Here is a 25,885-nt window from a genome sequence, read left to right on the forward strand (position 1 = left end):
AAGTTATCAAGAGGACATAATTTGGCCACATTCCACGTTAGTCTGTACTGCACAGAACATCAGGCATCTACTGGGAGCTTTCATTTAAGGTGGTTCCTTCCCCCTCCCCAACCAAGAATGATAAAAAGATGACAGTGTTAGCCCAGAACAATAAATCATTGAGAAGACAAAAAATATACCCAAGATTCCTTTACATCCTTGAAAAGGAAAACGCAACAAGCACAAAAGATGTTGATTCTCTCATTCTTTAAGGAAGCAACACTGGAAACCAGCATTGTAAGTTTATTACTTTAAAAAAAGAAAAGTTTCAGTATTACACTGTCATTTTATTTCCCTCCTGTCCATAGAGCAGAACTGTGCAACACACGTGCATCCACTACAGTGACGAGAAATCGCCGAGGGCAATTTCTGATTAGCATTAGGAAGCTACAGCTGCACTGCCATCCTGCAGCCTGCTGGGAACTCGGGAGAGGGTTTTATTCTGAGTTTGAGCCTCAGATATGACGTTCAGTGTCCCATGGCAAGGAAGAAGCATACAAACCGTGAGTGTATTTGACTGTGAAAGAAACTTGCCTGCAGTGATTTTAGGAAAAGGTTTTCCTGGAAAAGGTAAAACAAATGCCGCATTCAATTCTACTAGGAAGCCCCCTGTAAGTAATTCCAGGTAAATACCCATTAAGCAATGTAAAAGCAGAGTTAAGCACTGAACAGGAACTCCTGCATTACATGCTGAGCACCATTATCACCCTATGCCACGAGGCAACTAGTGAGAACCTCTTACTTAAAGACACATTTCCCATTAGCTAATTAAATTAAACACTAAATTTAGTAGTTCATACTTGCTCTTAAACTGACCTGTTTCATCTTGGCAGTTGCTGGGATGGGGGAAACACATCACATTACTATATACAGTCAGTCTTTCTGCAAGCAGACACTGAGACCGAGTGGCAAAAAGCCTGTATAAAAACGCACGTTTGCTCCAGAATTCAACCGATCACTGTTTGCCAGGAACGACATCAGAGTAATCTTTTAATACTCCAGCCAAGTGGTCATTGTGAGTCTTAAATCGACGTTTCTTCTGAGAAGCAGGTTTCTTCCTCCTCTGAATAGGAGCCTACAAGAAGAAATAAACAGTAGTCAAAAGACCTGCCCTCCAGCTGCGATATCTGACCTGATGGTGTGACGCTGTGCTAGTCATCCCTTCTGCAAAGAAGAGCCCTGCTTGAACCAGGAGTGGACAGGCAGGGAAGACGCTTGGCTTGTTTTCGCAAGAAGTAACAGCGCTCAATTCACATCCAGGCAGAGACATGACCATGGGAATAGAGCAGAGTCTCCGTACCCCCTGTGCAGTAGTAAAGATGGCGTTTAGAAGTGAAGTTTCCAAACACTCACGTGCAGCTACAGAAGCAGGTACGTGCCCCATAATTCTATCTACAATTACATGCTCAAAGACGCATTTAGCACATAAGGAATCCACGAGGAGCACCAACATGACAACAGGCATTAAAGCAGCTAGTGCAGTGACCAGGAACAAATCCTGTGTGGAAGGGCTCTCATGAAAGGACAGTTTGCAGCCAAGTGCAGAAGAGAAAAGACATGATACATGACATATAAATATATGTAAAAAAAATACTAATTTTTTGAAGCCATAAAGAAAGCATCTGCAGTGAGCTTGCAGCCACTTTAACGACCCAGTAAAGCACGAGTATATTGCACCCAGTTTGGAGAACAGTGTGTGTGTGGTGGGAGGCACATCACACAGTTCACATCAGGATTTAAAAGCTGTTTAGCAAAAACGTTAAAAAAAAAAACCCCACCCTTCTCCCAGAAAAGTGACTATTCTTCTACTCCTAATGTACAGTACTGATCCAAGCAGAAGCTTCCACATCGGAGCTCACAGGGATTTCTGGCATTTGCCCTCTTCTTGATGCTGCCTGGATTACACTGGCTCAAACGAGTTACAAAAACACTGACTGCTGGCTACAGCATTGTTTTTTGCAACTTCTTAAAATTGGTCACACTTCCCCGAGCCACACAAAGCAGCTGTGCATAGGCTCACCAACATGTTTTGGAACTAACGCTGTGGGGTCAGTTAGGGGGAATCTCCTACAAAGATCTGTAATTTGTATCGCTTACTATTTTCTTTGGTCCAGTTTCTTGCATGGAAGAAATACCCTGTCGTTTCAGATACTCTGCAATTTTCTCTTCATCCATAGAATCCACGGGAATGCTCCTCCACAGCTTCTGAAATTCTGAAACACCAAACAAACCCTCGGTTTATATCCCAATGAACAAACCCTGGGCAAAGCCCCCGCACGAAGGGAAAGAAACAGATTGATTGCCAACGCTGAAGTATGCTGGCATGTCAGTCTGCGACTGCACACATGCAGCGGTCACTGCCAGCAGGCACCCAATTAGCACAGCCTTTACCCACTCCAAATGCCGGATGCACTTCCAAAAGAAAAAACAACCCAACAACCAACCAACCAACAAAACAACAGCAAAACACCCCCAACACTTAATGGAAAAAGATGAGCTGATTCTCATCTGTGCTAACTGCACTCCAGCATCAGGAGCACCCAGAGGCAACATATGCTTTTAATGTTAATTTGCTACATGAGTCTCTCTTTTTGCCTAGCATCTCTATAGCTGTGTAGACAGTCAACGTGCTTTATAAACCTCGGTTCAAAAGATCTTGGTGAAGGGTAATAACTAACCATAAATGACAACTTCATTTACACATCTTCGGCTGACATTGTCTTGGGAGACTTGTCATCTCATAGTCCAATTTACTGAAGATTCAAGACATTTACTTCTGTGGGCTGAAGCTCGTTTATCACTGTAATATAATACATACTGTGCTGTACACATAATAAATTACTAAAATTCCTCTGGTGTTAAAAAGCCGAGAGATACCTTAAAAGCCACAGCAGCAGGAAAAAAGACAGAGACAGTAAGTCTTAATTAGAGCAGCTGCCATCTGCCTGCACACTTTCTGCCTCATGTAAAGTTTCACAGAGCCTCTGGAATGCCTTCTCCAGGCAGTGGCTGGTACAATCCTACCTCCCTTCATTCCCCAGGCAGTAAGTTAGATATATCCTGTCAGCAGGTTTGGCTAACAAACTATAAATAAAACACGAGGCACACATAGCAACGCAAGACTAAATTTTTCCCTTTATTTCCAGATAAATTTAGTATACAGTTGTCAAAACAACCACAACTTCAGCATGCTTAAGAAGCTGTCCTATGCAGCAGGCAAAGGAATGCTCCAGTGACGGTCTGCCACAGATACACTGGCTCTATGCACATTGCAACAAAACGGCACTGTACAAAATATGTACGTAACAGACTTGGTTCCTGCACTTGGACCCTTTCCCATCCTCATGCATCTTGTTTTTCTGTGAATGTACACGCTTTGAGTCTCAGGTCTTTCTTTTCTTCCCATCGCCAACACTAAGGGACTGCTCAAGCTTTCCAGGAAACAAGGGAAAGGAATTTCGCCAGTGATGAACAACAATGTTCATTTTTGGTAATAGTGTTTTTGAAGAGAACTAAATCCTGTCAAAACACCACTTTTGGTTACATGGAGATAGCAGTCAGCCTGTTTCTCATACAGACTATACAGCACAGCAGGATCATTGAGAATGCAGTTTTCAGATAACTTAATGCAAGGACTGACACTGTAGTCAAGACATTCTCCGGCTGCTCATACATTTTGAGTGTGATTCTGGGCTTTCGGCATAGCTTGCGGTGCCTGCTATCACACATCATCTCTCACCTAATCCTGTTGCGGCAGGTGGAGAAGGTTGTGTTATGATCAAAGCTGAGCATGTAAGAGAGAGATCTCTCCGCGATGAGCACTCAGATTAAGTCTTAACAGCAGAAGCCTGTGCCAGGGTCCTATTGCATCCTCCGGACTGAGCAGTACATGCTCTTTCAAGCTATTTCCTTTCTGTTCATGCCCCCTCCCCTGTCCTGAACACCCAGGCTGGATTCGGCTGGACACCGAGACCTGGTGGTGCTCGGAAAGATGAATCAGATGATGGGTGTGCAAATGCAGTATGGCACCCTGCGAGTAACCACATTTCAAATCATGTGTTTCTGCAGTTCACAGGTGAAGTGACAAGGCTGCACATAAATGCATGACTATTAAACAGATCCCCATCAGAGATACTTTAGTGTTGTGTTGTGCTATATTGCCTTTGGCTCTGCACCGACAACTCCTGCGAGAGCTGAAGAGATGCAGGTCAGTCCTCCAAGATGCACGACAGGCACGTGTACACGAGGCAATATCTGATAAGAGACCTGATAACTCTCAACTTTTACATGACAGTGTCCTTTTATTTATAATGTTCTACTACAAACACAGATGATGTGTCTCCTTATTAGAGTTCATGATATATACACCAATATGCTGTGGTGCAAAAAAAAAAAAAAGAAAGAAAAAAGAAAAAAAAAAGGCTGAGGATGGGTGCTTAAGGTTAAACTGGTCTACATTCTTCTGGGGAACAGAAGTGAAAAATTAAACACTAGAAAATAAATGGTCAGCTCTTCAAGGATCAACATGCACAGAAGTGCAGTCACAGTTCATATCTAACCACAGCGTTTTGCATTTCTTATAATGCAGTGGTTATACCATCATTACAGCTTCACATTCACCTTTTAAACTTGGCTGAGACATATGAATATAACAGTCACCAAGAATCCAAACCGCAAAGCTAAAATGGACTTTACATACAGATAATTAAATTCACTAATTGGCCCCACCAGAGTCACTGTACAGTATTCTGCAATTCCATTTAAAAGTTCCTTCATAAATCAGGCTGCTTTCAGTGCTATGCTTTGATTGTGGTAACTGCAAAAGAATCTTCTTCCCACACTGAAGCTCCACATAGGGCATTAAAATAACTTATTGCCTATGAAAGGGGAGAGTCACAACAACATGGTCCGTGTCCCCTTGAAATACTCTGTGTTAAAGGATTGGTTCAGAACTAAAAGCACAGGCTAAAGGTTGAGAATCATACAGAACCTCCACTTTTCAGATAGCTGTGTGTACTAGCTGTTTGCATTTAGGGTGCCATCTAAAGGGAAAAGGAGATACATCTATCATCTCATCACAAAACCGATTCAGTGTAACACCAGACACCGAGCTGAAGAAAAGAGAGCTGCTGTCTGGCTGGCACTGAACCATTTCCACACGACCTGTCAGATTTATTCAGAAGTCTCCAAGGACTATGCCCCTATCAGCTAGTGAAAGTTTAGACCTTGAGAATATGCTATCTGAATTATTGCGACATCCTCTCTGAAATATGAGAACCTATAGGAAAAGCTGGCAGTAACTACAGCTCTCAAGAAACAACCCTTCACATTTGCAGCTGTGGTATTTCCGCACCTCAAAATTCATACCCTTGACCCAGGATAGTAAGAGATTTCTCCAACTCCTTTCAGGAGAATCGGAAATACTCTCTCCCTGGCCTTTGCTGTTGGGGTCCAAGCAAAGGGAGTAACCACTTTTTAAAAGCCGTGGTTCATGAGAGGGGCCAGGGAGGAGGAAATGGCATGCAACGACCCGATTACTGTCCTCCACCACCCCTGGAGCAGTGTCCACACTTATGGTTGGCCAGGCAGGAGGATGCGGCGAGCTGGCCTGTCTCTGGGGAGGGGAGAAGACAGAAAGAAAAATACTGTGATGAGCTGATGTGTCTGAAGAGCAGACAACAGTGACAGAAGGCAGTTCCTAGAGACAGTTTCAATACACCCAATCTATTTTTTACAATGTCTTTCTTTTTGTGGACAGGGCACAGGGAGTCCGGTGCTGGTGTAAGGAGTGGGAAGGGGACTGTCGGAGCAGAAAGCATGCCAGGTGCTGGCCTGCTTCAGCCAGGCATGGAGAACAGGTTCAGATGCACGCATTCCTGCAGTGCACACCATTACAATTACAGAGCACATCCAATTTTCCTTCTCCATGTCCTGTCAACCGCCAGGTGATCTTTACACCATCAGAGCACAGTGAGGGTGAGACTCTTCTATCAGAGCCACTAGCTATTTGATAGATCAGGCAGAACAAGCATATAATAGCTATGGAAGGAAAAAAAACCTGTCCAGCAGTCAAGACAGCAAGGCTTCACCTGACTGCAGCAGGCTGCATTCACACAGGCTGACAATTTCTCCTACCGCTTAGGTTGTTATGACAAGACGGAGTCCAGAAAAAATCCCCTGGGGAAAAATTTCCAGTTTCTGGCCAAAGCGATGCAGGTGCTGTGAACTCTCAAGGAGACACATATATTTCCAGCAGAGCTTTTAAATCCTGATGCCAATGCAGATCTTCCCCAGAAGAGGCAGAAAGTTGTGATCTCGGTACCCGAGGCAGGTGCTGGGTGTCTTGCCTGGACTATCACCAAATCCTATATTCAGAATCTTGCAATTTGATCACTAAAATAATTTAACTCAGAAGCCTGACAGAATCAACACTACTCTCAGCCTGCTCCCTTGCTCCTCCAGATAGCTAACTTTTGGTCTTTCAAGTAATGAGAGGAAGGAATGAGACCACAAGCTGATTGAAAGGCCAGTTTAGATGTCTGCCAACATCTCCAGCATGATGATGTCTGCATGCACAGACTTAAAACAACGTGCTTTGACCGGCAGTAACCAGCACACAGCAAAGCGGAGGGCAGCATAACAAAGACTTTGCAAACGTCTTCTCCCTCTGAAATACCCAAGAGGTAAGGATGTGCAGTTACCTCAACTTTACTGCATCATGGGGTCCCTCACCTATGAGAACAATTTGTGCTGACATTCCCTGAGTGATTACACTCTAACACGCTCCCTTTCTATAAATGCTTACATGTGGTGAACAAAGTCATGGGTAAATGGCTGCACATTGACTTCAGCACAGCTTATCCTGCACTTCTGACTGCCTCACCTGCTCTTGCAAAAAGGTTGAGATGGCTTCTGGAGATAAACTGCTACCTCACGCTGGTAATAAAATCTGCCAGAGATTAAAAAACAGCTTAAAAATCTTCACTGAGCTGAGCCAAAATCTGAGCACAGGACAAGAAGAGACAATAACAGGGAGGAGGGAAGAAGCAACCCTCAGTAGCAGGGAAGATGGAGTCTAACAATCCCAGGGAGCACAGTACTAGATTGATACCAGAAGGAAAAGGTGCTTGATATTAAGACTCTGCTGCCTCTGGACTAGCTTGGAATTCAAATCCAGAGCCATATGTCATCACTGATCCCAAGCAATTTCATACAGTTTAAATGTCTTCAAAGGTGCTTAGGAAGAACATTAAAAACATGTATAATTAAGTATCCAAATTTTTAGGTATTAAAATACTTCCGATATTGCATTCAGATGTGAAAGATACCATCTCCACCAGTTCAGCAATCAGACTGGCCTTTCAGCATTCAGCCGGTGTGGGGGTGAAACCTTGTTTCACATGCAAAGTGCTTAGCCCCAGCACAAAAAGGCAGTGCTTTACTTGGCTGAAGCACCTGAAATCTAGCCCAGCTTTTATAAATGCTTTCAGCTACACACTACTGACAGAAGATTAATTAGTCAGGAAGCCAAGAAGGAACACATGCAATCTGAACCTTCCTTGGCCAATCACATAAAAAGAAGAACAAAAGCCGTTCCTTACTGCAAAACCCTTCTCCAGTACCCTTGAGATCACGATATATAGGTACTGCACCACTGCTGCAGTACATCGGGATTTGTTTTCAAAAGCTTGTTCAGCCATCAAAACAAGTGGAGCCAGGGCAGAGGTAGGCACGGCCAGAAAGCAGTTCCTCCTGCTACTTTAGACTCAGCAAGCTTCAAACTCCCCCGGCGGCTCCCCTTTTCCTCTGCTGACTACTGATGGAGCTCAGACACCGATGGGAGAAGACGCCTAAGTTTTAGAGGATATTAACCCCAGCCAACATATGTTTGAAACTGGAGAGTGTCATACGGCAGAACCATGCACTGAGGAGCGCAGAGCCTTTATTTCTAAGGATAAACATTAAACTAGAAACATATTTTGAACTGTCATCAGCTGCCAGATCAAAGAGTCTGACAACACTTCAAGGCTTATTCTGCAGTCTTCTAAAAACTTCGTTTTAATGTTGCTGGAGATAATGAGCTGAAATAGCACCGCTAACGCAGAAACGTGTCATAATTTATCCTGTAGGCAGACAATTCTGCCAATGGCTGCCTAAGAGATATGCTTCTGGTGCTCTGGAAAGAATTGTAAAGCAAACTGCTCGGGAAGGATGGATTTTCTTCATCACGAGATAAGATGGTTGGAAAAAGGACCTGTTCCAGCTGCAATAAGTAAGTGAACCCACTCAAGGGTGTTTTAAGAGTTGTGGCATATTCACAAAAGATAAAGTATTCTTGCCCCCTCTCAGAACAAAGCATCATCATCCACATGAAAAGAAAAACCAAAACCAGCAGGAACAGAACAAAAACATAATCACTTTCTGATCAGATGGGAACATGCTGCCACCTGCGGATGAAAGAAAGCAAAGCCTCCTTGAACTACAAACACCGCACATTAACGGTGCCTTCATTACAGGCTTAAATGCCTTCCTTCACTGGGAGATTGAGCCAAATGGCTTAAACATTTTGTTTTGAGGGGTTTTAGAGGGGTTATTTTTGGTCTTTTTTTTAAACCTTTTCCTTCCTTTCATAGAAACAGCCTGCATTGCTTGTTCCTAAACACAGATCAGTGCTGGGTGTGCTAAAATATAACGTACTTGATATGAACAGCCTTGGATTTATACTGACTACCTGATGAAGAGTTGGCAGTCATCTTTTGCTACGTCTTAATAAAATGTGCTCTTTTATTAAATTTAACAGTTAATCCTGGAGTTACTACAAACTAAAAGCAACAGGGCAGAGAACTCCTTCTATAACTTTTTTTAGGATGGTTGGGTGAGAGTTATCTGGAAAAAATTCCACAAGAAGAAACTATTAGCAATCACAACTGTAATACAACCAGGATCTGCTAAAAACTGAAAAGCTTTGTCTTAACAGTTACTGCAACAGCACTGATTTCTAAATGTTTTGTCCATGTTTAGATCCCTAAAAGCTGTGGCCTGATGGACTGAAGCGACACTATCTGAACAGGCTGACAGTGCTAATGGTAAACTCGTAGACATTTGGAAGGTTAGAAATTCCCAGTGAATGCAGACTAAAAGCTTTTAACTCTGCATTTCACATATAGTTCCGACTCCCACTATCAAGAACAGACAGAAATTATGGATTTAAAAGATATTCACTTCAATGTTTTGAAACAATTTTTATATTTTTAAATGCTGTAGATCTCACATCTATTTAATTATCTTTGTGGAAGAAAGCTATTATTACTGAGAGTACAAGTGTGGTACATAACAAATAAATTAATGGTACATATTTCCAGTTGCTTAATTCTATTGAAAATAAAGAGTCTCTCTGAGCTAGTCAAAGAAAGAGCTTTATGCTTTGTCCTATGCTTTAAGTAGAGCAGTTCGAGCTACTATCAAAACTCTTCCCTTTTATTTACCATAATGTGACATTCCATGATAAGATGGCTTTATGTGGCATGTTACAAAACAGTATGCTAACAAAACAAAGTTTTAAGTATCGCTGAACCATTTAAAATAAGATCTTTTGACAGATTGCCTTCTCCTTTCTGTACTTATAGGCATCTGATATTGGCATAAATGTAATTATTGGAACATACCCTGACTTGTGTAATTAATTTCTGTGCATAACAGGCACATTGCACCCAAGGATTTTACCGCTATTTGTTAGACACAAAACACATGCTGAACTTCTGAAGTCCCAAATCCACTGCAGCTCTAGGCAGCAGCACTCCCCCACATCTGTGCTTCCCTCCCTGTTGTAAACTACCCCTTCTCGGGACTTTTGGTTACATCTCCTCCATGTTTGCTTCCTCCTTCTCTTCCATTTGTGGCTTCTTGTCACGTTCACCAACAAAAGGCACATGATTAATAAATTGGAAAAAACCTAACAAACTCATACCCAGAAGCCATTTTTTTTGGCTGCCCTTTACACAGCAAAATGTTAGATGTTATTGTAGCCACAGTCAGGTGATTTTTAGTCTCTTCTGTATTGCTACACTTGAAGAAAATTGTTGGATTCCTGGTGCCGTGTTTCAATGTATCCACTATAAAACAGAGGACATTACCCCTGAACTCACTCTTGTTAGCCTCCTGTTAATATAAACCATTCTCCTGACATATTAACCATTCTCCTGACTTCTGGTATTTCATTACCACATTAAAAACTGCTTATACATATAGGTGCTTAAGGTGAATTCAAATCAACTATCATGGAAACGTATGTAAACGAAAACTTACCTTCATCCACAGTAAACTGACAGCTCTTGTCATTGTAGAAAAGAATTTTCTTCTTGTCAGGGCGATTAACAAAGATGATCTGGTCCCCTAAAGCCTCGAAAACAAATGCAAAAGAACAACTCAAAATCACTTTGCTTTCAAGAATAAGGATTCCAACTTGAACAACAGACACAGAGCTTTTGCTACAAAAAGCACAACAAACTAGGTAAGTCACTGGCAAGGAAAAGCATCCAAAGTGGATGCTGACAATAAGTACACTAATGAATCAAAGATAAGATATGGAGGACTGAGATCAAGGTATAAAAGCAAAACTAAATGCCTACAGTTGGAATGTGGGAGAGCAAGAGCCTTTTGTGGGAAAGAGCTTTGACAGCTGAGACATCAGGCCAAATCCGAAATTCAAGGATGAAATACAGAAAAAGCTACAGTATTAGATCTTCTGAAATAGCTTTTAAGTTATCAAAAGAAGAGAAACAACTCATGAGAAAATTCTCTTAGCCTTTACCTCCCCTTTTTGGAGCTAACTGGAATGTGTTTGCGGATCGCAGACACGTGCTACTCACCTTTATAGCTTTCTGTGCATTTGGTAGCCCTTCCTCAATGTCTTCTAAAAGGATTCCTCCCAGACCTCGCTGGTCATGCTTGTCCAAGAGCCTGAGCAGAGCCTTTTTATCTTTCAAGTTGTACTTGGGTTTGAAAGCATACTTCCCATCTACAACTTCTATTTTCGGATTGTTGACTAGAGCCTGTAATTGGGACATAAATTTTAAACCTTGAAAAAGAGCACACGCTAGTACTTTTTTTTCTTAGTGTGCTTTTGAGCAGCGAGAGCACATCAGCCACACGTTACAGCTGCCAGTTTGAAGGTTTGAGTTTTAAATGGATTTCAAATCCTTGGATCCTAGATCCACCAGCCTAGGCATAATTCACCACAACATAAAGCACAAAGCACCAAAGGAGGCTTAACATCATTCACTTAATGCCTTTGGGCTGGAAGGTCCACGAAGCCTCTTACGGCAGAAAGCTGCACGCGTTCCTTTTTGAGAAAGGAGTAAACATAAAAAGAAGAGGCAAAAAAGTGTGTTTTGGCTGAATACAAAGTGCAAATGCACAACTGGGCATATCAAGCTTGGGCCATATGGATGTTACGGATGTGAAAGGCATTAACCTGGGATGAACAAAACAGGGGTCAGTCTTCCACAACTGCTGTCAATTGGCACCAGCAGCTGTAGAAGAAATTGAGAAGAGCAGACCTCCTGCACAGTAGGCTTTTACACATGATGTCAGCTTCAGAGTGAAGCTGACCAGAAGTTCATGGAGAATTGAAATGATTTAAGATATGCTCCAAATCAGTTTTGCTGTGCAGCCAGTACTGCAATGGAAGTTCACCTGTAACAGAGGGCAACTCTACTTAGTTTCTTCTGCAGATGCCAGCCTGACCCTGAAAGGAGAAAGAGAAGAAACACAGAAAGAAGAAAGGAGGGAGAAAACAACTAACATTGGTGCTGCAGGGTATTTGTTCACCCTTTCTCATCCAGTGATAATTTTATATACACTTCTTGGAAGGACCTGTTTCATTCTATCTTGATGTTCTGGTTCACCACAACCAACACTGCCAGACTGGAGGTTTCTGTCCCCCAGAACATTAGTACTGGTGGTAACGGAATGCCACAGGCTGTATTAGTTAAAACCATCCTAGTTTTACCATGCAGAGATTTTTTTCCCCATGTCTCAACAGCCTTTACTACTCTATTGCAAGGATTTAAAATATTATCCGAGCAAAACCAGGTATGCCCATCAAGTACAAATACTGAATACGGTATTTTGCTGATTTACTAATCTTGAAATTCCATGAAGACATTCAGATCAATTAAGCATGAAGATGAACACGGTGGCAAGTTACAGTGAGTCTGTAAGAATGAAACCTAGCATCTAGAGTGAGACTAACGAGCTCCAGCAGTGGAATTTGCAGATCTATTGCCCCACAATTTCAGAGATAAATTTCCCATCAGAATTCTTAATTTCAGTAAGTAACAAAGAACTGTAAGCCTATGAATTTTGTGCCATACTCCTTTAGTTTAGTTAATTTAACATCCTCAATATTGGAAAAGCTCTCTTCTTGGATTTTTTAAAAAAAGAAATTGCTTAACAAAACCAGTAATGAATAAATTTCCTTGACATAAAATATACTCTCTGACTAACAATTTTAACAGGTCCTTAAAAATGTCAGAATAGCTTTCATTTCACAGTTACCTCATTAGCAGGAGGTACAAGACAGACAGACAGACATGTGAATCAATGTAGTTTCTTAAAGGGGGGGAAGGGGGGGGAGGGGTTTAATAGTTATAGAGCTTGCAATTAAATAAACGTGTATAATTCAGGTTTATCATAATCCTTCATGTCTAATTAAAATCTAAACATATGTTTTCTTTACCTCGCTCATTAACCATTGTTTCTGTTTGAGTCCAATATCTAAATGCTGTGTTTCATCCAAAATCTCTTCTAGGGTTAATGGATGTGTATCACCACGCTGGTGCCGAGTCTGGAAAAGTAAATAGGATCTATTAGAGTTCTGTACTTATTTTATTCAGCAACTTTATTATTATAAAGTAACTAAAATTGGTATAATGTGATGACAAAATAACTTTTGCAAAACCAAGACACAGTACACATAACATATGAGCACTTCGATTTAAGGTTTTTGAGAATATGAGGAAAAAAACCAGTACTAGTTGAGATTGATGACAAAGTCATCTGTCAAGCACCAAATTACATGTTATTTTGATAAATAGCTCATGAATCCTAAAAGCTGACAGCATATTCCAGTTCCTATTTCTACCGCAAATGAAAACCATTATCCTGGTTTTAAAGTGACCTGGAATAATTAGGATTTCAGTAATGGAACAATATGCTGACCATTTTGTTTACTAACAGCATTTTGGATTTAAGAAGCAGTTTCTTGAAATTCTCACCCTCGCAGTAAAAGAATTTTAGAGTTTGAAATATTCAGCATCTTTCAACTACCACAGGAGAGTAAACAACTGAAGTATTTAAAAACATTATAATCTTGCATCAAAACACTGTACCTTCATATAATTGACTATTTTAGCAAGGACTCCAAACTTGTAGCCAGAGCCTCCTGAAAGGGCTTTCAAGTTAAATGATCCATTGCTGTGATCTACACAAGGAGAAAACAGACAATTAAATAATGCTTTCGACACCACCCGGTTGGCTCAGCACTCCATCTCTTTCTTGCTCTGCTTCCACAGGCCTTCAGAATTACAACTATGAACAGAAATTGGTGTTGCAGGAGCTGTCACCATTGGAGGACTCTGTGCTAGCACACACACTGATCCAGACCCACCGAATTACCTGTCAACACACATGGCTCTGGAACACTTCTGAACAGAGCTACATAAATACCAAATTACTAGTACATGGCCTTTAAGAAAACAGTGAGCAACTACAGCATTACTACCATAAAAGGATATGTTTAACTCTGTGGCATAACATATTATAATCATTTATGCTACATTAATTCATGTTGAAATAATGCACTGCACTTTTGCTTAATGATTAGCTCTACCAATAGCTTTGTGCTGTTGAGATAGGAGCAGAGAGTGTTTCACTTATTCCAAAAAGGTATTCAACAGTTACACACCAGGTAAAGGAAGGCTGTGCTTGCTGTGCTGGGCTTTCTTAAGTAGCTCTAGTGGAGAATTTATTTTAAAAAAAACACATAAATTTATACAATTCAACTTGGTGTGTTGCACCACTGGAACAACTCAGAATCCCCCCTGTTGGCAAGTCTACTTCCATCTTCATGTATCGTGAGGTTTGCTACTGTGTAAAGCTTATTTCAAAAATTCTTGCAAGGCTGTTAATTACTGTTAATTTTATACCACAGTGCATTAAACACAGATATCCACAAACCACTATCAAAAGCCACAGGCCCATTACCAGCATAACATTGCTCAAATTTAATGGCAACAGCTTTTCAGAATTTCAGCTACTCCAGAAAAAGAACATTTCCTCTTTGTCACCACAGGAATTTTTTAATCCACTGGTGATTTCTAACTGCATTTGACAAGGGAGTAGTTAACTCAGAGATATGGAGCCCCTATTATTTCTGTGGAAAAATCAGTCAAGGGAGAGAAAAAAACAATTAAAGTTAATGTATTAGGTGAGGGAGAGGTTGCAGTGGGTCCTAAGCAGAACTGTTAAGCAAAGTCCTTGCTCTGCTGGGCAGCTGGAGGGTGTGGATGACAGTGGTGGTAAAGAGGAGTGGAAGGGCTCAGGGGGTTGCAATGGTGAAAAAAGAAAGGAAAAAAGAAGAAAAAAAAAATCATCAGATTCTAGCAAATGCACCTAAGATGCCTGACAAAGACTCATCACTTTCACCAAGTAAGCGGCAGGCTTAGAGAAAACGTGTTTAAATTTCTTTAGCATGTTTAAAGTTCTTCACAGGAAACTCCAAATTAGATTTCCAAAGCCACTATGCTTCAGGTGAATTGTTTTCATGTCTGTCCCACTGCATCTCAACCTATTTCTAAGCTGATTTGTAAGTCACTATAAAAGGCAAAGCGGGAATTTTGAATGCAGTAGAATTTCAAACAAATCCACTTTTGATAATTATTGGGAAGACTTTATAGAAACTGATGCTATAGTATAATAAAAACTATAATGCTAAAGGCGCAGACGTCAGATCTAAAACTTGGCAACTGGTAATTGTGAAGCCATTACGTGACATTGTATTAGAGGCTTTACATAGCACAACAATTCTAAAATTAATGTAGAAGAATCAGTGTAACTGCAGCTACAGAAGACATTTTATTCTGGTTGCTAAATTAAGAAGGAAAAAAGGAGAAAAACAAAAGCCTCTGAAAATACAGCCTATAGAGATTTTCCCCTGCAGGGTCCCCTTTTATCATTAAAAATTAATGTCTATGCAAGACATTTTATAAATAAAAAATCACACACATAACAAGACGTCTAAAGTGACTAATATAAATCCAGAGGTACAACAAATAGTTAAGACGACTTATCATGTATTTGTTCTGTCAATTGAATCAAGAAGATTATCTTGTTTAATCTGCCTGGCTACAGCCTGCTGCAGTTCATGACAAGTAAATCTAACCACACGGCAAAGCTGGAAATCTGCAGATATTAACACTTCAAACGTCACGGTTCGACCGGCTGCTTTCCAGCACAACGCAAAGCTGGGTCACAGCCACCATAGCACCCCCCGTGCACCTCTCCGCTTACAAGCTCATCACACACAAAAAAGCATCCCAAAAATAAGAGTGGGAAGGAGATTGCTTCTTATCCAAGACACTAAGAGTGAAATTTATGAATGATTTACTCCTGGGGATGAGGGCTTGATGCAAATGAGCCTAAAGGAAGTTGTCAGCAGCATCATGCTCTGGCCAATGGTAGGAAAGCTCCATCTTAGCTGTGCCACAGGCTGCATTAAAAAAAGGGACCAGAACAGCGCTCTTTCAGCATCCTTTCAGACAAGAGGTAGGTGTACATCATTTTATAACATTGTCTTAGGTTTATCTTGATTACTGAAAGAAAATATGCCTGTAACCTACAAGCCTGTAAAAAGCTTCTTAGAATCAGAATGATTTTTCTCCAGGTTCAGCAGGATTTTATTCTGCTGAAGGCAGAGGAGCTTGTCTTGCACTATCAGACAAGCACTTTCACCATCTGTGCACTAATGGAAAATTGATGACCGCTCCATCTTACAGAAAAGCTAATATACCAAGCCAACATTCAGTAAACAAAATGGATTTCATGCTTACTGGGGAGGTAGCTTCTTTCCTGCAGCCTCATGTTCCTTGTAATTAATTCTATATGTTTTTACTGAAATGATAGTGAAAGGATTTTCCTTTAAACAAAGACAGCTAAACCTGAAATTTAAGAAATGTGTCTCCCAAGTGGGTATTCCATAAATTGTATCAATTAGGCTGCCTAAAAGAGATCTACATTTGTGGATATGCTAGAAACCTGCTCTAGAAATGTGGTGCATTAGGGTAGGAAGAAAATCCCGTTGCATATTATTACCCTTGTAAATACTGGAGCAGCGATGAAGACAATACCAACAGACAGGTTAGAATCCATCTGAGATTTGTAAATGCTATTAGCTCAAGATGTCTATTCAGTGGTTTCTTAAACAGGTCTTCCTCAGTACTGCACTGAAATGATTTTTTGCCAGTCATTTCCCTCTGCTCTATGAAAATGATTTCAAATACAGCTGCTCCTCTGCAGGTCTAAAGATGATGATACTTTTAAATCAGAACCTAATACAGACAGTACAGAAGCCAATTCATTAAATATTTAACTCATTGCGTTTTAGATACATACAATAGCTGAACTGCATTCAAATCGAACTAGCTTACAATATGAATTTAGATTGTGCCATTACAAAATAAGTAAAACTGTTTGAAACCAGGTCATTTTGGAGAGCTTTCAAAGACACTAGCCTTATTAGTGCCGTGTTAATTCTGAAGGCTCAGCAATGGTTGCTTCAGTCTTGTATTTTAATAATTACAGCACCTAGTAGCTGAGACTTATCTGCCTCGCCCAATTCAGATCTAAGGAGATCATCATCATCATCCTCGAGAATCACAAAACACCTCCAGCAGGGGCATTAAATTCCACCTCCCTGCGTAAAGATGAGCTTCCCTGTGCTGTAAAAACCGCTGCCCTAATGGTGGCTGGGGAGTGGGAAGGGGCCAGCTGCTGCACTGCGTTGACGGCAGCCGCCGGGCGGCAGGGACTCCTGCCTGGGGAGCCACGCTGTGCCCAAGAGCCTCCTCTCCTCTCGGGAACAGAGCTGCCACCTTGGCAGAGAGCTGTGTTGGCAAAGGGGCCCGGCTACGCAAGGTAAACATGCCCAGTCTCTCCAGCAGCCCCAAATCTTGATCACTTTTAGCAATGACTAGAATAGTAAGTTTTGCATCAGCAGAAACAGTTAATTTTTGTGCTTGGTGTCTACAGATTGAGGAAACTTACATGTAACAGATTCCAACAAAATCCTCAGTCTTAAAAATCTGTTTTAAAAGTTCAAAACAAAACTCCTCTCCTTTCTTTCCCAAGGATATTCTCTTGCCATTTAAAATCCACATTTAAATCCTGCTTGTTTTAATTACCCCTCAAAGGGGACTCCAAATCCTTTTATTCATCCCCCTCTCTCACCCACAGATTTTCAAGTAAGTCTTCACACCACTCCTTCAAAAACCCTCCTGACTTTTAGCTCCATAAAACAGGCCAGCCGAGTTTCCTTCCTAGACTGCGACCAAACCAAGCCATGCTCTCAAAGCCGGGACCCAACTCAACTTGGGAGTATTTTTAGCTTGGAATCGCTCTGTAAGCTTTTGTTTAAGAAAAAACCCCACCCAGTTTAATTAATTCTATCCAGCTCAGTCGTACTTTGTGTATTCAATTACAAATTTATGTATTCAGTTACAGATTTAATGGGGGGAACAGTAAGTTACTGCAACTGCTCCAATAAACATCTGTATCAAATGCTAATGCCGGGAATCTGCCCAACAACAAAGTTGTTCGGTTTCAGTTTAAATCCATTAAGAATGGATTTAAGAACAAAATAGATAATCATTGAACAATAAAAATAAGACATAAATCACAAGCTCGTTTGGCTGCATTATCCTGGTTTTCACAATATCCTATTTTTGAATAATGACACAAAAATAATGACAGGTATTTAGACTGCCTTAAGAAATCTGTTTTAGCAGACACCATCACACTTTGCCTTTGTCATTTGCCATTTATTCAGACATTTTGTAGTTTTCACTGCCTAAAGAGACTGATGGCAGAATTATTTCTGGGATATGCAAGGTTCATTAAAGCATTACCTCTGTGTATGTTTTTTTCAATGAACAAAACATCAGCGTTACCCCTTCATCCTGTAGTTTTGATTCCTTAATGAAATGAAACTAAATGTGGGTATCCAGGACTATTTTGTCATGAAATTAGCTAGGTTTTCACTTTTGGCTTTATGTTCAAAGCAAAAAAAACTTTCATTGAGGCACGGGAAATAAGACTTCAGGTTTCTACAAAGTTCCCAGCTTGTCTCTCTCTGCCCCTTCCATAATCCCATGTTTTCTGGGGCACCCCAGAATACAAAAGCACATTTTGCAAGCTGCCCCTTAGCCACAGGCTCACATGGGGGGCACAGGTTGGCCCATCACTGCTGCTTACCACTGTCTTTCACCTAAAACACCTTTGCTATTTCCTCAAGAGAATATGGAGATCTGATTCGATCTCGTTCTCCCACACCCAGTTTTAAATTGCCTGAAGGATTCAAATGGTATCCTTCAGTACGCTGCGAGAGGTAACCAGAAGTTACTATGGCTCCTTGGCCATTTTTTATTACATTAAACTATGTACCAAAAGGTTCCATAAGGTCCCTCAGTTTTGGGAGGCAAAACCAGGGAAAGAAGGAGATCAGGGAAAAAAAGAGACTCTTAACTGTAAAGATCTTTTTGCCAAACACCTCATCTGCCTACTTATCCGTAATTCACAGAGAAATTCCGAGACAGACAGAACTGCTCTTTCGTTCTGGATATACCACAGAAATTAGTGAGGCACAGCCCACTTTCACACTTTCGAGCAATGGCCTTTCCAAACCTGCACATCCCCACAGCAATACCATTCGCGCCAAAGGCAGATCTGCTGAAGCCAACTTCTTGTTTTCTCTCCTCCACGCTACAAAGCAGTCTTTTCTTCTGCTGGGTACAAACAGACAGTATTGGGCAAAAGATGACATTCCTTTCCTAGCAGTTAAGCAGCGAATGCAGTTGAAAACAAGAAATCAGAACTCCTCAGAAAGTATTGGGTTTTCCTTGTTATCTACCCTAATGACCACAGCACCACAACTGGGCCAAGCTCTCCAAAGGCGCTCAGTGCCGCTCGGGGCAGCTGAACATAGTGGCTGGAGCTCTTGAGAACAAACTTCTGTTCAACAGCGGAACAGCAGGGGAACGAATGGGTCAGGAAATCGGTCCCTCTGAGGTCAAAACAGCTTTGCAGGGTTAACAAGTCTGTGCTAATAGGCAATTCTAAAATAACAACTTTTAAGGAAGCAGGATTGCTATTTTGTCCTAGAAGAATGACCAAAAGTTTAGTTCCATTCTTTGGAAACATCCAAAAAAAGTTACAATTTATATATTTTTTTAAACAAGTAAACAAACTCTCACTACATTAACATGTAGCAAGTCCTTCCAATCACTCAATAGGAGAGGGTAGTACATGAATCTCCCGTTGTTCTAAGAAAGCCAAGAGCGCTGAGGGCTTTCACGCCTTGCAAGTATCAACCTCAAGACTAACGATAGACAGACTGTCGAAACCACTGTGTGCCCTGAGAATTGTCTTTTTGCCTTTGCATATATTTTAAATAAAGAAGCAAAGCTCTCTCATTCCACAATCACTTACACTACATGATGCATGCATGGACCAGTCGTCACCGAAATAAATGTTCCAGACAAATCACAAAGTTGCACATTTGGAGTTTGATACTTTTCTGAGCAAATATGAGTATGCAACAATCCATGTTCGTAGGAGGTGTGAGCACTTAGACTGAGCTTAAGTTCTTAACAGTTTGGGATAAAAATCACAGCATGTTCTTGATCAATAGAGTCCTCAATAGCTTTGTTTTTCTGTTTCAGCCCCCAAATCCGTGACAGCAAGCACACTAAGACAACTCTCCAAGAATGGCAACCCTCAACACCACTCACTGGAATGAGACTACATCCATTTCCCAGTATCTGGGCTTTCAAGTGCAAAAAATTTACCCTTTCCATGATAACTGGAACACTGCCTGCTTTATTATTCTGATCATATTCATTTTTACTGTAGTTTCTCTGGTGGTGTTGGCTTTCCTCTATGAACTGCTAGACTGTTGCTGCTGTGTGAAAAATAAAACTGTGAAAGACTTGGAGAATGAACCCAATCCTGTTAGAGCAATGCTGAACAGCTTCAGAAAGCATGAAACAGAGGTGGTGTAGGGAGGACTGAGCATCAGCACTTGAAGAATGTTTAACACTTTGAATGAAGCCTCTTGTACCTTACAAATGAGCAAGTCACATGCTTTTTTTTCTTCTTAAAAATAATAGCAACAATTATTGTTTTATTTCTGGATGTGAACTTGAATAATTGGCAAAAGCTTTCTGAGTGCTTAGCGGAAGGTTGATCTGTTGCAATGTTACAGGGGAAGAAAATATTTTTGTTTTTAAATGAACTTTTGTTGTTTACATTGAGTTACTAGCATAATTCTTTGTCTACCTGAAGAAACAAATGTTGCCTAACATGCATAAAACTATGTTGCTTAACTGGAGAAAACCTTTATAAAAACGTTTAACAATCTGATCGTACACAGTACAAAGACACAGCAGTGTCCTCCTGCCCAGGTCAACCACACAGAGACAGGAAAGACATACAAGGGGTGAGAAAAAAGCTATGAGATAGAAGGGTTGAATGGTAAGAGATTCCACAGACTGGAGAGGCCTATGTGAATTCTTGTCCTCAGCAGCTCTTCTTATGAGCTTGATTTTAGAAGAGCGGGTGGTGGAAGGAAAAGTAATCCAACGTGAAACATATCCCTATAATGGTCTTTTCTATCCTTTCTATCCTCCTGTGGTACAATGTGACCCTTTCTTCCTCCCCTTCTCCAATTGCAGAGAACTCCTCTCCCTTTACTTCATGTTCAACCTGTTTAACAACTTCTGGATGTCAAGACATGACTAAGGCACTACCTTAAGAATATCTGACTATTTCCACAACAGCATAGTGTAGTGGTGATATGGTTTAGAAGAAACAGGGCCATTTTTCTGCCCCAAGGTTGCTGCTTCTATGGTAAGCACAACACTACAGGAAATCAGACATGCTGGATATATCATTTCTATCTCAACTCTTCAAAGCTGAACTGGAACTGAATGACTTCATGCCAAGAAACACAAGCAGATGGGTTGCAGACCACCCACACCGACGACAATAATTTTGCCCAGCCCTCAAGGCAGCTCTCAGGTGTCAACACACTTCAGAAAGGAGGCCACACCAGGATAAGCCTTGCGCTAGAGCCGGCAGGATGGATGCACAGCAAGAAGTGCCTTCATTTTGCACAAAAGAATCTCAGCTTGCTTCATCAGCCTGCCAGTGCATCCCAGAGAGCTCATACGTAATATTCACACCTCTGGCTCTCCAGATGATTTTTTTTTCTGGAACTGCGTTGCATCTATAGTTTTTAAAACCATAAAAGTTTTGCAGTTACACATTACAAGTGTAATAGTGGCATCAAGCAGCGTGGCCATCAGCAGTGCCTGCTAAGTCTTTCACTCTCCTGAACTCATAGAGAAGCAGGCCAGCAAGAAACATCCCAAACCAAAGCTACATGTAGGACAAGACATTTAACAATATAAATCCCAAGTGATATTCCTGCCATTAGGGAAACAAACCCCACCTAATGGCCAAATGGACAAGTAAGCTACAACATTGATCTCGCTGTCTATCCATGTCAGAAATACCCTTGTGCTATGACAAGTACCTATAATTATTCTCCTTTTAAAAAAAATAATATATATATATAAACAGCCTCTATCAGGTTCAGTATGCCTAAGCTCTAGAAGATCTGGACACACTGAAAGACTTGCTAATTTAACTTGTGCTCTTCCTGGTTGGTGAGATGGAGCCAGGCCACTACTAACCAGCACAGACAGTCCAGTGATTCACCTGGAGGAGCAAGGTCCCTTCTGCAATCACAAAACCACACAACTGCAACCATTCATCTCGGATACACTTGTTACGGTGACATTTTGCCAGTACCAGTCCCACATGCAGAGAACACTTTTAGCTAAAAATCAAACCATAAGCACAATTAATGGAAGCCGATGTCCCAGGTACAAGACAATTTAGGATTCACCCCAAGACATACGATGAAGACAACGGTAGTGCTGTTAATGCCTTTTGCTGTCAGGGACACCGGGTAGACGCCTCATTACCTTCTTCTGCATTTGACTGTGTCAGCCCTGAAAGACCCGTGTCGTGCTCAAGAGAGGCAAGAGTAGCCATCGGGACACACTGAATTCTTTCCTGAAAGCAAACACTCTGAATGGCACTAGGGCTGCTTTCCACTTGCAGTGTTCCTACAAAACGCTCATCACCACCGCACACAAGAAGGCAGTGTGCAGGAAATAACACAGCTAGCCTCTGCTATGCTGACTTCATTATTCTTATGCCTTCCTGAGAAGCACAGGCAAGGAAAAATCTTGGGACTCCTTCCAGCTACTTATTTCACCAATCTATAAAGGCGGCTGGGTGTCTGCCCAAGGAACCGAAGACAAAGATCTCCCCTCGCCCAGCCCTAGAGTCTCAGGACGATTCTTTCCCACGTGTACACTAAGTAGTGAAACAGCCCCTGGAGACTTCAGCTCTTGATTACTGCTGGCTAAGATCACTAAAGGTCTTAAGATAAAGACTAAGATCTCAGTCACAACTGACTATTGATCAATAAAAAGAAATAAACAGATACAATCAATTTCCTTTATTTTCTAGTTACCATTCTGAATGAGTACACAAGGCAGTTCTGGATTTTTTCGCATAACTTGCTTGAATAATGATTTAAAAGAACTATAGTAATAACTATTCTTGCTGGAAAGCTTACAACAAATGTTCACATACAAGCCAGATTTAGCTATGTGACCATTTGAAGATTAGCATGATCTAAATGCCTCTGCTCGCCCCAAGAAGTGACAAGGGCAGCTTCTCTGAGTCATAGAATCACAGGACCTGTAGGTGCTACACACCCAGGGACTATCAATGCTAACACATAATCAGGGTGACATTATTAATCGTCTTTAAGGTCACTACATAACAAAACTAGGATTGATCATCTTAATTTTTGTTTCTTTCGGGGGGTGGGACAGGGGTTCTTCAACATCAGGTTTTTCCTCCACCTCCCCAAGACCTGTCTCTGACACACACATATCCTGACAGGCACCAAGCAATCTGGTGATTCAAATAAAAATCGGGTTTAGAGGCAAAGGACTTTGACTCTGCAGCACCACAGGGACCTGCGCTGCTTGTGGCTGCTTAACCTGTTCAGTCACTTGCCAGTCTGAACACTTGTTCTGAGCCAGTTCCTAAGAACAAGAGGGAGAGGGTCGGTTGGTCTGCTCACTCTCCATTATTTTCCTTCCATCTTTGCTGCAGTAGTTAGTAAATACTGTCCAGGGGAAGATGAAAGGAGGCTGAATTCATTCTGGACAAAAATGTTACAGAAACCCTAAAATCTTTCTGATGCTGTCCGGAATGAAGCCAGCAGTGTAAAAGATAAAGTGTATTTCCTCACAGCCACACATTCCTATTTGTGTAAGCTAATAATTTGACAAATGCAAAAACACTTAAAGAAATACCCAAACCACAAAATCACAGAAAAGAACTGACACACTATTTATCAGATCTGCTGCTTGGCCACATATCTACTCAGATCCTCCAGATCAGACTCACATTTGAACCGTCTGCCCTTTTTCTGCCTCCCCATCCCTCCTTCCCAGCAAACTGCTCTCACTCGGGATATGCAGTTTAGGATATTCCATGCAGAATTTTATTTTATTTAAAGAGGAATGTGTGGCAAAGGGACTGATGGAAACCTCGCCTCCCTTGATTTATTTTAAAATGCCTGGCTGATAACTTTATTTGGTGCCCTGAGAAGCTGAAGATACACACACAAAATCCCTACTCATCCCCCCAGACAAAAGATGTTCCACTCCTCCCATCGTCCTTGACGTTTTTCTCTGCTGTTTTTAGCTCTATTGTTTCTTTTGGAGTTTAGAAGAGAACCACACATGGTATTCAAAATATGAGCATGCAAGAAGTTTACACAACAGGATATTTTGTATTTTAATAACTCCTAACATTTGATTTGACCTTTAGAGTGCATCAGTGAACAGTCAGTACTTTCAGAGAACTGAAAAGTCCCCTCCCCAAGTTCTGCATCTGACACAATGAAAGCAAACACAGAGTACGTTGCTGTGTGCACACAAATCCTCTCCTGGCTGCTCCAGGTGCTGCACTTTTCATTTGCTCACACTGTTTCAGTGCTGCTTTATTAATTGCTTATTTGATATTGAGAGACGCATTATCAGCACCACCATCCCAGGGAAACAATAAAACTCCTGAAAAAAGCAGCCAGAAACCTACCAAAGCCTGGTGTTCATGAACAAGGTTTAACTCCCAAGTGAAACAAGAATGACTGCTAATCACCATACGCTAGCCAGACAAGATGTAAGTTGCAAAGTCTATGTCATGGATGGATAGCTGACAATTTACAGCTAATAAAACCAAGTTTTATGCACTTTCTTGCCAGGAAGACATAGGAAAGAAAAAGAACAAGACACTGTTACTACTTGTCCTGTGGGTCCAGCAAGCCCTGAAATCTACAAATCAAAGCTCAACTTCACATGAAATAGTATTTTGGCAGTAGTGATTCCTCCAACTTGAGTAACACCAAACAAGTCACAAGATGAGGCCTGACGTATACGTGACAGCAAAAGTATTTCTTCCCATTGCTCAAGTGAATTTCTTACCAAAACGTGACAATTTAAGAGAAAGAATGACAACAGCCACTAGCAAAATTCGCAGTTACACTGATTCATACTAACAAACCATAGTTTAGAGGCAGACAGTTGGAAAATACCAAACAGCTGTTGAACAGGAGACTGTCACCAACCTGTGTTTTGCTTTGAACTCGAGGAGCCACTTTGTTCTACCTTTGCTTTCTTCTTTTTTGAAGAGGAGGAGTCAGAAGATGGCGCTGGACGTTTTTCTACTGCTGGTGTGGAGAGGGCACGCTTTTTGAATAGCTCTCGCTCTCTCAATAAACTTGGATCCATAATTCTGTGAGGAGAAGCAGGAGGAAAAAGGCAAGAAATAGATATTTGAAAGCAGAAATAGCTGTTGATGAAGTTTTTTGTATCCTGCTCTTCCTGTACACGGCCACTGAGATGTCTGGGGATTTAGAGTGTCAGAACGCAACCTTAACCCCCAAGGCAGGACGGGAGGGCAGAGAATGCGATTTCTGAACCAGATTTCGCAGGTTCTGAACTCAAGATTCACACTGCTGCGGAGGGGGAGCCCGTTGGCTGCACGCCGAGACCACCCGCCCGCCTCAGGGGCGCCCTACCTCAACGGGGAACTTTAAAGTCACCGACAGGAGGTGGGGACACTTCGGCAGCGAGGCCCGGGAGCGACCCCGCCGCACACTTAACCGGCCCCGGCGGCGGGGAGGCGGCCTCTCCGCCCCTCCCAAGGCCGGACCGCTCCCTCCCCGGCACCAGTCCCACACCGGGGGGTAACTGAGGCATAACCGCCGGCCCCCATGTTGCCCCGCCGCCCCTCACGGCCCCGGCCCCCCGCCCCGCGCGCGCTCCCTCACCCGCGAGGCGCAGGCCTACCACCGCCGCCTATTGGGCCATGCCGCCTTCCCGGCAGCCCCCGCGCCGCCTGCCGCCGTCACACTCCGCCC

At 41.8% G+C, this 25,885-nt stretch overlaps 2 protein-coding genes across 4 annotated transcripts; one reads left to right on the top strand and one right to left on the bottom strand.

Moving 5' to 3' along the window:
- Window positions 1-262: 262 nt before the first annotated feature.
- On the bottom strand, window positions 263-25,884 carry GTF2E2 (general transcription factor IIE subunit 2). Of its 3 annotated transcripts, none has more exons than XM_014960920.1 (8): window positions 25,796-25,884; window positions 25,091-25,257; window positions 13,431-13,522; window positions 12,779-12,886; window positions 10,908-11,090; window positions 10,345-10,438; window positions 2,137-2,252; window positions 263-1,114 (listed from the first exon to the last, which is right to left on the bottom strand). In XM_014960920.1, the coding sequence occupies exons 2-8, from the start codon at window positions 25,251-25,253 to the stop codon at window positions 995-997; spliced, it is 876 nt and encodes a 291-aa protein (XP_014816406.1). In that variant the 5' UTR covers window positions 25,254-25,257; window positions 25,796-25,884; the 3' UTR covers window positions 263-994. The 3 variants fall into 3 exon arrangements, with proteins under 3 accessions (XP_014816406.1, XP_014816408.1, XP_014816407.1); XM_014960922.1 differs by having other exon boundaries at window positions 25,815-25,867; XM_014960921.1 differs by lacking the exon at window positions 25,796-25,884 and adding an exon at window positions 25,544-25,706.
- On the top strand, window positions 15,723-22,859 carry SMIM18 (small integral membrane protein 18). Its single transcript, XM_014960925.1, has 2 exons — window positions 15,723-15,864; window positions 20,034-22,859. Exon 2 carries the CDS (start codon window positions 20,079-20,081, stop codon window positions 20,370-20,372), a length of 294 nt encoding a protein of 97 aa, XP_014816411.1. The 5' UTR covers window positions 15,723-15,864; window positions 20,034-20,078; the 3' UTR covers window positions 20,373-22,859.
- Window position 25,885: the final 1 nt, after the last annotated feature.

This window comes from Calidris pugnax, unplaced genomic scaffold, assembly GCF_001431845.1.
Source record: "Calidris pugnax isolate Ruff unplaced genomic scaffold, ASM143184v1 scaffold573, whole genome shotgun sequence".
NCBI lineage: Eukaryota > Metazoa > Chordata > Aves > Charadriiformes > Scolopacidae > Calidris > Calidris pugnax.